This window comes from Lepisosteus platostomus, chromosome 26, assembly GCF_059453375.1.
Source record: "Lepisosteus platostomus isolate fLepPlt1 chromosome 26, fLepPlt1.hap1, whole genome shotgun sequence".
Lineage (NCBI taxonomy): Eukaryota > Metazoa > Chordata > Actinopteri > Semionotiformes > Lepisosteidae > Lepisosteus > Lepisosteus platostomus.
This window is the reverse complement of record NC_142636.1, coordinates 12,184,046-12,196,963: the sequence shown is the minus strand read 5'-3', so window position 1 is coordinate 12,196,963 and position 12,918 is coordinate 12,184,046. Positions and strand designations below refer to the sequence as shown.

General features: G+C 35.9%; 1 protein-coding gene across 2 annotated transcripts; it reads left to right on the top strand.

Annotated features, from left to right (window-relative positions):
- The first annotated feature begins 1,441 nt into the window (after window positions 1–1,441).
- On the top strand, window positions 1,442–9,738 carry LOC148640182 (sialic acid-binding Ig-like lectin 6). Of its 2 annotated transcripts, XM_088620395.1 has the most exons (9): window positions 2,267–2,362; window positions 2,901–2,977; window positions 4,422–4,784; window positions 5,176–5,466; window positions 6,233–6,499; window positions 6,866–6,980; window positions 7,818–7,992; window positions 8,141–8,224; window positions 8,873–9,738. In XM_088620395.1, exons 2-9 carry the CDS (start codon window positions 2,968–2,970, stop codon window positions 9,038–9,040), a joined length of 1,473 nt encoding a protein of 490 aa, XP_088476521.1. In that variant the 5' UTR covers window positions 2,267–2,362; window positions 2,901–2,967; the 3' UTR covers window positions 9,041–9,738. The 2 variants fall into 2 exon arrangements, with proteins under 2 accessions (XP_088476520.1, XP_088476521.1); XM_088620394.1 differs by lacking the exon at window positions 2,901–2,977 and having other exon boundaries at window positions 1,442–2,362.
- The last annotated feature ends 3,180 nt before the right edge of the window (window positions 9,739–12,918 follow it).

The following is a 12,918-nucleotide window of genomic DNA, read 5'->3' as shown; positions in this document are numbered from 1 at the left end:
CTTTCAGGTGTTTTGGTAGGAGGGACTTCTAACAGAAATTAATGTCATGGAAGTGGTCATCTTATAGAAAGAATAATAGACTTTATTTACAAATAGCACATGATGCATCATCTTGTGACACTTTACAAACAAAACAAACACATACAAAGAAACAGCAAAGGCAGTAAATTAAACAGAAGTAAAAATGGTATTTTAAGACAGGATTTGAAAGTGACTGACTTGCAAGACCTGCTATAGTCTCTGAGAGCAGCATCTCCCATGTTTGAAACCTTATATTAGGAACTAAAAAAAGATCAGAGTGCAAACAAAGTTTTCTTTTAAGTATTGGCTTGTTGATTAAGTCAGTTGCCCTTGAAGGTGAGCAAGCAGTATTTTTCATTTTACTTAGAAATCAACAAGGAGCAAGTACAAAGGTATTAACATATAAGCTCAAAAAAGGTTGGGAGAAAACTGGAGAACTCAAAAGATAAACAATAACATGTGAACACAGGGAGCACATGACTATTGCACACTGATATATTTAAAGAGCTAGGAATAAAACAACTGTAAAAGCCTAGCTGTAATGTGGGCAAGCTTTGAGTGAATTAAGCTTCTTTCTTATCTTTTGACTTTTCCCTTTTCCCTCCTAGAATATCTGCCTCACGTAAAAAGAAAAAGCTAATCTAAAAAAAAACTACATGCTACAGCCTAACTGTAGTACCTGTTGTAATATCCACAATGCACTTGATTTTCCGCTGCAACTTATTGAGAATTTTGTTTTTGAGCCTTCTGGGCTATAAATGTTTGTAATCTCTGACACAGGCAATGCTATCTGAGATAGAAAGGTCACAATATGAACAAAATGCTAAAGTAGCTCTTGTTGAGCAAAGAAAGGTTGCACAGAGAACTCTTGTTAAAAATAATGACCTGCACCCCCTGCTCTGTTTAATTAGATTGTGGGATTAAATGTGGTTCCCTTCCTCCGAGACACACAGTCTCTGCTGACTTCAAATGCGAGAGATGAGACAACTAATTGCACTACATAAACCTTGGGTTTCATTTCACATTCGCTTCTTTTTATATCTTCAACAGTATCAGTGACACCAGAGATCACACACAAAAGAAGACCTGCAGAAAAGTTGTTGAAGCAGAGATTAACTACAGTACTTCCTCTTTCTTGCTGTGCAGAATGGTATGCATGTACAGTACTCTCCAGTATCTGCAGACACTACGTTTGTACAGTACATATGTTGAACTGGATCCCTGGCTTTATTTATTTATCATCTCTGTGACAGTTCAGCAGATCTGTGCCATATTCAGCATCACACAAAAGGACCACCAATACAGATCATGAGAACAGTTACAAAGAAGTGGTGGTCATGGTCATTTGGCTCATCTAAGACCATTTGGTAAAAGATAACCCAGCTTTAGTACATATAAATATTTGTGTGATTCATTCTAGTTGTTAATGCTAAAGGAAGTGGTGTGAAGAGATGAGCAAGCTTGTTATGTACTGTATATCATCACTGTAAACATCAATAGGAAAGAATAAGAGTTTTATCTTTCCTTTTGAAAGTTTTGCTTTAACAAGAAGCCTTATAATAGCTGCGACACCTTCCTGGCAGCAGGTATTTATTACTTAATAAACTGTAACCACTGGCCCTGAAAGTGGAACGAATCAGTTGGCATCAACAGTCCCTCTTCTCCTTTACTTCAGAAGGAGGAAACACTGCCCACGTATCATACATATACAGTTCTCAGATTCTCACACTTACATATCCTGAATGTCAACTGTACTACAGTTTTAATAAATGAAAAAATAAATCTGCCTTACATGCTGTTTCCAGACAGAAGTTCTTCAGGTTCTAATGTCTTCTGGATGAGTGGCATCAGAAAATTCTTCAATGGAAATATGGTTTCCTTAACTTATTGCAGAGGAAAATTGAGTTTTATTTTAATGAAGATGTATAAAATCAAGTCTGCATCTAGGTTATCATTTGTGTCGTTTGTTAGATTCCTTTATGTTGACACTTCTTATTTCAAAGCCCTTTTATTGTCTTTGTAACTGAAACAGGCACCATTTCACAATTTGGCTATTTTAAAATAAATTGGTCTCCATTGAGAACGTGGACATCACTAGGATTGTACCAAGAAGAAAACAGTTACTACATGAAAACCATGTGAGTATAACATCCTAAGAGTTATAAACACCAGAGTGAGTGGTGTAGGGATGATGGTTCAAGAGACCAGTCAGAAATGCTTAGTGTTTCACAAGTCGTTTCTGCTACAGAAATGAGGTTCCTCTTCATACAGTATCTCAGCTCTTGTGAATCAGCTATGGGACAAGCCACAAGGATTTCAGCAGTATCTTTTCTTCTAACAGGTAATTTTTCTAAAAAATCTCAAACATTACATGTGTTCTACTGTAACTCGAACATTTAACAACTTTGCTTTTGAGTATATATAAAAAAGTAATAATTTGCTCTAAATAGCATAATTATCTAGTACTTACAGTAAATGTTTAACAGATGAGAAACATACAACATCATCCATATGTAATAAAAGAGCTCTTTTTTGTAAATAAATACTGTACATATTACATTGTTAAAACCTGATGTGAAATCTTTACACTGGAACTAGAAAAAAATGGGTGTCTGAGGTTAACAGTGCTTGGGTCCTACAGTATGATCAATTTCATATTGAGGTGCTGTGTGTAGAGTTTGCATCTTTTCCTTGTACTCCAGATTCCCTCTGCCTTCTAAAGCCATACTGGCTAAACTAAATGATGTTCCTATATTGCTCCTTGTGCTCTTGCTCCTGTCTGTAATTAGCAATGAGTTAGTACTCAATCTGAATAAGTAAGTCTAAGCAACTTAATGTTGTGCTTACTGTTTTCAATGGTCTTTTGTTTTGATATGCAGTTAAATATACTCTTTTCATCTTCAACGGATGTAATTGTTAGTCGCTTTGGATAAAAGCATCTGCAAAATGAATAAATGTAAGTTATGTAAATGTATGTTATCCATGTTTTATTCATATGGTAAGGTCCCACTTGTACTTCCTAAGCAGGGTAAACAAGACCATTGACCACTTCCCTGTCAGTGGGATTTCAGCAGTAGTTTAAAACAAGCGAGTCACACCACTATTTGAACAGGTTGATAACTTCAGAGTTCTCACTCTGGGTCAATACAATGTAGCTTTCCTAAAATGTAGGATATTACATATTACATAGAAATATTCAATTGAATGGGACTGCTTTTTGATCCCCTGCTTTTCATTCCAGTTGTGATCTAAATGGACTCCTCTCCATTTAAGGTTTTAAAATCCTAAATTGAATTATAATCCTAATTTGAATGTCCCAAAAAAGCCTGCAGGACTCTTAGGGACTGAAGGTACCTATTCCTGGAATAAAATGTTATACTTTGACTTGGACGTCTCCAACCCTGTTCCTGGAAAGCTTAATTAAATTCAGTGAGTTTTATATTTCAGCCCCAAATCACCTGTGTCTGAACACTGGGAACATTTGAAAAATAAATAGTCAATTAAGCATATGATTTAATTAAAGGAGATCTGTTCATGGAAGGTTCAAATTTATAATACAAAAACTATCCCAATAGAATTCTATTAAAATGAAATAATTAATAAAGAACGTTTTCCATATAAAAGCTTACTCGGGTATGCCATGGTAAAACATGGTATATAGCCATAATGCACTGTACAGGGATTATAAAAGCAAGTCAAATTACAGTAGCATTACAATCATGCATGATTGTTAAGTGTTGATACAGGGATAGCAAGCTGTATTCAATACTGCACAAAGAAATTTAGGGATGTAATACTGCCTCCCTCCACAGAGGGCTGCCAGGAACTGTAAATACAGTAGATTCACAACTTACAGTACAGTATGTGTTCTCAACTTATGAGGTCACAGCTTTACGCAGTCAGATCCGAAAAAAAAAACCTGCTTTAGTCTACGAAAAACAAAGGTCAAGCACACCTACTAGTTAATGAGCCTATACACTCATCTTATTTACTATTTCTATTTACTATTTACTATTTCTATACTTATATATATAACGTATTGTGTTACTGTAGGAGTTTGTATAAGGGATATAGGGTAAAAATTAAGGATACGCAAATTTGGCTTTACTTGATACTCAAAATCCCTAACCTCCACGTTAATTTCCTTTTGTCTCCTGATGATCCTTAATATTTTCAACTGTTCCTAAAACTGAGTTTTGAGCACACACAAAGGCAGAAGTGGTTTGCAAACCAATGGTTTCCATTTCTGTCTTTGCTCACAAATTTGGATATTGAACCAGGAACCCTGTACAGTAGTTGCCATTCTTATAGTTTATCCACTTGAAATCTTCAGGGTACTTTTCAGTGGCTTCCTGTTTGGTAGAGTATGTGTATTTGTTTTCTCTTGTCATTTGTTTTAGGCTTGTCACTATGTGCCTTTTGTCAAATATGGCACATCACTATGCCAGAGAAAGTCTTTGTTGTGGAAGGCTCCTGTGTTGTCATCCCCTGTCAATTTTACTACTCTGGTCACAGAAGAACAATTACCAGTGTGGTGTGGTACACAGCACAGCGGGAGAAGGTGTATGACAGCAGGAACACAGAAGCAGTGAGCTCCAATTTCAAAGGCCGAACCCATTTCCTTGGGAACTTGACCCAAAATAACTGCACTTTGAGAATTGATAAAACGACACCCTCGGATCATCTAAAAAGGTTTTCCATTTTGATATGCTTAGATGACATACAAAACATTACCGTGAAGAGCTCAACACTAAATGTTTCAGGTAATCACAAATGTGGGGTCTAAATGTTGGGGATTTGTTATGTTATGGCAATGTTATCTCTTTCCTAATGGTAATAAATATAAAAAATATTTGGTTGTTATTCAGAAATCAAAGACAGCTCCATTTAAGAATGAAGAAAAAGAATACATTTTTTTATGTTCATGGATACTTCTGTGTGTCACTGCATAAAAGGAAAAACTGCAATCTACAATAATTTTATGCTAGTATAACATCACTTCGAAGACACTGACTGAATTTCTTTGTGTTCCCAACCCAGGCGTACTGTCATGTTAACCCAGTGAAACTTACACTCCCTCCCTAATCCTAACTGTTACTCTTGGCAATAGAGAGATAAAGCCACTATAATGGTTTTATGTGTTCATTTCTTCAGATGGAATAGGTGTACCCAGGATATCTACAACAACAGGTTTAAGGGAAGGTGTCCCCAGTACTATCACCTGCAGTGTGGTTCATGGTTGTCCTACCTCTCCACCTTCCCTGCAATGGATCTCTCACAGTATGGTCAGTGTCCACCACAAGGAATTATCTTCAGGCATTTGGGAGACGACGGCAACCCTAACCTTCATCCCATCCTTCAGTGACCACAGAAAAAAACTGCAATGTGTCGCTACTCTTTATGCAGGAAAGAATGCATCAGCAGCCATTGACTTGACTGTTGAATGTGAGTATGATATAAATGGAGGTATACAGGCAGACTGAGGCTGATATTTTATCTTGAGTAATGTGACAGATGAAAAATGATTATAGGAAGTGCAAAATTTTAGAATATTATCCCTACAAATACAACAGGGAGTCACCACATTTAATACAAGTGTATGACGGACGTATATCTGGTTTGTTTTCCAAAACTCTTGTTTTTCACGGTTAGTTCTCAATTGTCTTCAAGTTGATAATGTCTCTGGTGGCTTCTACAGGACAGAGGATTAAATAGCACTAAATCTATCCAATTTGCAGATGTAAACGTAAGATTATGTCAGGATCAAAAACTTAAAACTAAGACTTAATGTCAAAAAGCCTGGTTTATTTTTGTTTTAAACAGTCTGGAACTGGCATTTATGTTTCATACACACCAAATTCACAATGGCCAGTTCATTGTCATGTCATTTTGTGGTTGTCAGACAGTTGAAAGATTTTAAGTCTGTATCTAGACTGCAAAACAAAAATACTGATTCCATGGGACAGAAGTGGTAGTACAGTATAGTGTTTTAATTATTTGTACTCCTGCTGCTCAATTTAAGCATTCATGCACAGTAAAATACGTTTACTTGTTTTGTAATTATTGTATGATGCTATGTGGGAAAACAATATGTCACCTAATCACAAATAGACAATGTTACATTCTCAATGAAGATAATCGGATAATAACTGTGTTTTAAAATAAAGTTAAACAAATTTTGGATAATTCTTATGTCTTTCTTCTGTTTTAGATAAGCCCCGTATATTTCCTAACTCTAGTTGCACTGTGTATGGGGACATGGTGAGATGTGAGTGTTGGGGGGTTTCAAGCTCTCCAGTGGATTTTGAGTGGGATGTAGGAGCAAACCGTAGTTTGGCAGAGTTCAACCACAGCAGTGCAATTCATGATCATCAAATTAGAGGATTCCTCATAGGGAGAACAGGAATTGAGGATAATATCTCCTGCTCCTCCGCGAACCAGTTTGGAAATGTTTCTTACTTCCTCACTGTATTTAAAGGTAAATTGTTTCTCTACTATGTGTCCTATGTTCATATATAATGTACTGTATGTCAATGGTTCACCATTGCATATCACTGTACAGTAAATTATATGAACTGGATATACAATCAAATGCTGGTAAATAATACCAGCAATTTGGAAACGGGACAGATTTTTTTATTTTATTTCCCAGGTTAAAGAAAGAACTTTGATTTTGAAAAGCATTGTTGTAAATAATAATGACACTGTGACGCCATTTGAGTTTAAGTCAACGGCATAGTTATACCGCATGCTAATAAAAACAAGGTTTTGCCTTTGAATGTCAATTTCTAATTCTACTACCTTCAAATACGTTTTTTGCACTTGTTTTCATATTATTTTTAAGGTCGGAGTGGAGATGAGCAGTCAGTGCAATGGTGGATAGTTGCACTGGTAACACTTGTTATTGTGCTTGTTTTGACTGCTATCCTAGCATTCACATGGAGAAGAATTCACACCTGGTAAGATTAAGACGCAACTGGCAGCGTTTCATTTTTGGTTTCAATTTGACTTCTGAACATGATATGCTACCCTCATGTGGTTGAAGCCGATACTTCAGCTTCCTTTAAGAAACGGCTGGATGGAGATCCTTGAATCAATAAACTCTTTGTTAATGACGCGGCGAGATGGAAGAACAGTCTGACTGAGAGCTCACACGGAGGTAGAGGCAATAAAAATAAAACCACGCAAAATAAACCCAATACTCAGGGCGGCTGAAAAGCGGTAGCGGCTAGGAACGGGGGAAGCCCGGAAACAACACAGCAACCGCAAAAAAAAAAAAACAGGGAGAAAGACAACTGGTGGAAAACCTACTAATGACAGAGCCTTGAGTGAAGGTCGAGGGAAATATTTAAAGGAACTGGAACTGCTAATGAAATAATTAGTGAAACAATAAACTAATTAGAAGACCGCTGTGAAAATACAGTATGCGGAATCGCTCAACGGCAGCAGTTCGAGCAAAATACTGCCAGATTGGCTAAATAGCCAGCTTTTGTTTGTCATCTTTTTTTGTTCTTATGCTCAAATATGGCAGAGTAGTCAGAGGCCCACTAATGGGTAACTGTAGGGGGCTGCTGGAAAGCGTGAGTTAAAGATCAGAATGCAATTTAAGCACTACCTTATAAACTATCCAAAGTTCTGTTTCACGGTTTTTAAACCTACATTCCTGAGTAACTGATTTTCTTTGATATGGAAAAAAAGTGTGTTGAAATTAAGCAGAAATCCAATGCCTCTAAGGTACAGTAACTGTTTGAAAATGTTAATAGCATTCAACGTTTCTATGCTGTCACTTAATTCAGGGAGGTGAGAGATCTAGTGTCTGAGCATCCTCCAATCATGAAGCCTGTAATGACAAGAGTGTCACCACCCCCAACATGCATCAGTGTTTCTGCCAGGGAGACCTTCCACAGCAACTCAGCTGGAGAGAAGTTATTTCAAAGTCGACCCACAACTATCGGCATTGTTTGGCAAAAGGTATGGCAATCAATCTTGCTTAGACAACATAAACTAACAGGAATAAATTTGTGTTTAGGTTGCATTACCTTGGTTGCCCAGGATTGGATGATAGTGAGTTTTATCTTTTTAGATTACTTCTTAGTCTCTGATTTCATTTCATTTAAAGGAGGACAATGAAGAACAAGAAAAAAGGACATCTAAATGTGAAAGGAGGATGACTCACAACACACAGAGTCAGTCCAGTGAGGAGGTGGGAAAATTTATACAGTATATTGTATATATAACAATTATAAACCCTGACTTTGAACACTTCTTTTTAATGTCCACTTTTATTTTATTTCCACTTCTAGCTTATAATTGTTTTCAAGAAAGTGTTTTTGTTTTCCTCATAATCTTCAAGATTTTCAAATGATTACAGTACCTTTTTAAACGTCTGGTGGTGTGGCAAAACTTGACAGCACTAGTGTTATGTTGAGTCTTGATTCCAAGCTGCTTTGTCCTCTGTGTGCAATTTGCAGGGATTCATATTATTAATATGATTTTTTTTCCCCAAGTGCTACTGTTTTCTTCACCCAGCAAAGGTCTAATGGACAAGTTTGATTATCTTTTCTAAAGTGCCCATTTCACTCTGTTCGCCTGAATTTCCATCTAGGGAAAATGTACAAGATCACAATCCTTTTGTAACCTTTTTATAGCACATGACTGTCAGATAATGACTGTATTGATTGTTATTGTGATGATATCTGCATCACATTGTTAAAGAGATAATATATAAGTTAATTGAGGTATTGTTAGCTGTGTTGGATTTTTATGTTCCCTACTCTAGTAATCTGATTCTAATTCTAGCATATACAATATGCAAAATATCAATTTTTTTTTTTATTGTGCCATCCTCTAGGTGGATGCCGATAATATATATATGGAAATGCATGGACAGCTAAATGAGCAACGTTGCAAAGAGGATGACGATGATGTTTATGAAGAATTCCATGTCACTAAGGACTGTAAAGACACTGACTCTCAAGGAAAGAGGCTCTCAAATCTTTCAATAGTGGGAACTCCATAGCAGCTGTTTTCTCATAATGTCATAATGTTAACCTACTCAAACTCTAGGTAGTTAATAACAGCTGTGTAATTGTATAAGAATGCTGAACACGGATATTTGTTGCTGGATGTTTGAAGTTTCTAAGAAATTAAGGCAGACAGTAAAGACCACCACTCAAATTCTGCAATAAAACAGATAGAGAGTGATAATAAAATCACTGGGATACACACAAAAAAAACAAGAAACGATAACGTTTTTGGTCACATGTTTAATTACAATGGTTTTTCAAACATTTCAGGTTCTGAACCCACAGTTACATTAAAAAGAATTAAAAACCTTCAAGAATCAAACTAGATTATATTATTATATTATATTTTAAACCAAATACACATTGCTGTAATTTTTATTACGTATTATGAGAGTATTAGACTTTTCTTCCAATGCTTCAATGAACTGAATATCTCTCTATAAAATATTTTCTCTGCTCAGTAAAACTTGATAGTATGTCTGTATATTAGCCCGTTATCTCAGAGTGCCTGGTTGACTTATTCATATTTTATCCTATCACCTTATACATGAAAAGTCATTCCTTTGCATCTTGCATTATTAGAGCTTAAGATGTGTAAGATGTGTTTACAGTATGTCCTTCTGAATATTATATTTTTACCAGCATTATCTAATTTTAAATACAATAAAATACAAATGATTTCACATTGAAATTGATTGCTACTCATAAAGCACACCTGTCCTGCTAAGAAAAGTCTTTTTCATTGTCATTGTTCAGGTTTGTATGGTACAGTAGTATTTTCTGTGCTAAATGGACTGTGAAAGGAATTGGAAAAAAAGCACACAGGGGATCATGTGTGATTATACCCTGTGATTTTGACTACCCAATGAATGGCAAAAATGACGTGAAGTGACCATTATATGGTGAAACATCTAACATGAAGCCATTTACCACTCTCGTGGATTAAATGTACTGTCAAGATTCGTAGGAAGAACAAGCTTATTTGGAGATGATACCAAGAGAAATTGCACTATCGGATTTCAAACTTCAGCATGAGGACCAAAATGCATAGTATCTCAGACTTGAGGCAAAAGACATGAAAAACAGCTATATCGAAAACAAGGTTGCACTTCTTGTTTTAGGTAAATGTAGTAAAATTACCAGAACCTTTCTTGTATTAGCAATATGATAGAATACGCCAAAAGTATTATTGTTCTGAATTAAGTACTTCCTTAATCAGGGAGCAGAAGCTTAGGGGACAAAGTACTAATTTTACTGCAGAAAAACCTCCATGCCAGTTGGCCAATGCATAGGAATTTATCATGTGGTATTGCCCTCTAGTGGAAAAAGAAGAAACGAACATTAAAAAGTCTTGAATTAAAGTAAAACTAAAGAGGAACTTCCAGGTTGCTAGCTTGGATGATGATGATAACATTTTATTCTGTCGTATATACTGTACATGCACAGGTACATAATCTATCTAAGATATCTAACACTTTCAGGAATACTGTAAAGGTTTTCACAGTGAATACAGTTTGAATGCTGAAGAGAGAAGAAAAGAAACATCATGTTTCGGCTGTGGAGCCTTCTTCGAGTGTGAAACAGCTCCACAGCCGAAACATTGTGTTTCTTTTCTTCTCTCTTCAATATGGAATAAATCTTTACTCGTTCCTTTCTAGCCTATGCATGCTGACGAGGCTACCTACTTGAGCAGTTTAAATGGGCTGTTTTTAATCTTGATAAATTACATTACAAGTTTATAATACTTCATCATGAAGTATTTTTTAGGCACACCAGAAAAACCTAATTTTTCCATCCCTACTAAATCAATGGCTGGAGTTGAGATTACTGCAGTTTGCTCAGTTCCATTCACATGTCCAGAACACCCTCCAGATATCACCTGGAGTCTCTCAAATGCTACATCATTTCAACACATAAATGAGTCAAGAGCTATATGGGCTACGGCTTCAGTCCTTCGTTTCATACCAACAGCCCCTGAGCACAAAATGCTTCTTTCATGCACAGCTCAGTACCATGGAGGGAGTCGATCAGAGAGCTCTGTGACTTTAAAAGTGGAATGTAAGTACTGGCACCTTCCAGTTACACACACACCTGAATCCAAATGTTCACATATGACTTTTAATTACATAAAATGTTTTTTTTCTTCTTTCAAGACAAGGCACTTTCCACATCACAATCAACCTATTTTGAGGTCATAATCCCATTCTTCCTCTCTCGGCTGTGACTACTGTATGCCCACAGTTGGAGCCCTGACACTTTCAGATGGTGTTTTAAATTGAGATCCTGGTGACACTAAGTACATTGAAGGTTTCATGGTACATGTCATGTCAAAATTCCATTCCAATCTGGTTTATAATTGTTAGGACATGGGGGGTTTCTCAATGTACTTGGTCTTTGGAACCAATGTAATTGGTCTTTGGAACTGAATTGTATGGTAGTGTAACAGGGATTATCAAAGTTTCTGTTTTGAGTGGATCAAGATCACATTTTACTTCTGAGCATCTTTATTCTGTTATTCTATATTGTACCCATTGTTCTGAAGATGTATGTCTTCACAGGCATCTTCTTGAATTATCATTGTCTCTTTATGTCTGCAGTTTGTGTCTTGTTTGTCATGATTGTAGTCTCTGGAGCTTTGAAACTGCGATGAACCAATGGGTATGCTATTATACTGCTGTCATTTTGCAATAGAACAAATCTATATCATTAAATGGAAGATAGTATTAACTCAGTATATAACCTCACAGCATATGTGGGTGGAAGTTTGCATCATTCCTCACTGACTGCAGTAAACAATCCTAAATATACAGTACGTTATAGCGAGTTTACATTAACACACTAATTTAAACATTATTTTAGAGGGCATATACTGTATGCACTGTGTCATTATAAACTTAGGGTCATAAGTTACATCCAAATTCCGTATAGTTTCCATTTAACAAAAAGCGTATATTCTTTTTTATTTTATTATTGTCATTGTGATGCTGTTATAGAAAGTTCCCTACTAATGTAGTATTTGCAAACTTGTGCATCCTGTTGTGAAAGGCTTGTTCCTGTTGCAAAACATGTACAATATTGTCATATTTTATGCAGTATACAGTATATGCGATCAAATCTGTTTTATTTTGATATTTTCTGCAACATTTGTGAATTCTATCAAGACTATAATGTGGTATCTTGCAGCATTTAATGTGCAAGTTGACAGTTCTGACACAAGCTGAGTGTCAGGTTTATGGTTCCCATTTTCCACACCTAAATGGATAAAAAATAGTTAAAAAATTAAGTTCAAATTAATGGTTCAGTAGAAAACCAAGCCTTTACATTAGTATTTTGAAGAATACAAGAATTTCAGACACACTGAACTTGGATTAGAGATATCTTTATGAAAGATGAAAATAATATTTGTGCACTTGTTTAGGTTTCCTGTGGTTACCTATGATTTTAGGAAACCTTCACTGTATATTTCTACAGTTTCTAGTCTGTTCTGTGATATGTACAATAAAGTGTTTTCATTCCTATCTACAGTTTTTTGCATTTTTGCTTTTATATTGAAAATGTTTCTACTATAAACATTGTAAGATATTTATGTTAACGTAAGACTACTATCATCTTATGTTTTGTTAATATGACTCTGTTATAGTAATTTAGCATATTTGTATTTCACCCTAAACCACATGCGAATTCATGCTGAAGTGTGAACTAAACAGCTGCCCTAATTTGCTCTTGGGTGGAGGCCTGCAAAGATAAAGAACCCCTAGGTGAAAGTGAAAGCCCTTGTGAGGTCAGACCCTTTGGTATTATTGTGTAGCTTGTTGTAACTTGTTTTTTAATGGTTGTTTTTTGGGTTAGATCTGCCCTGTAGAGCACCAAC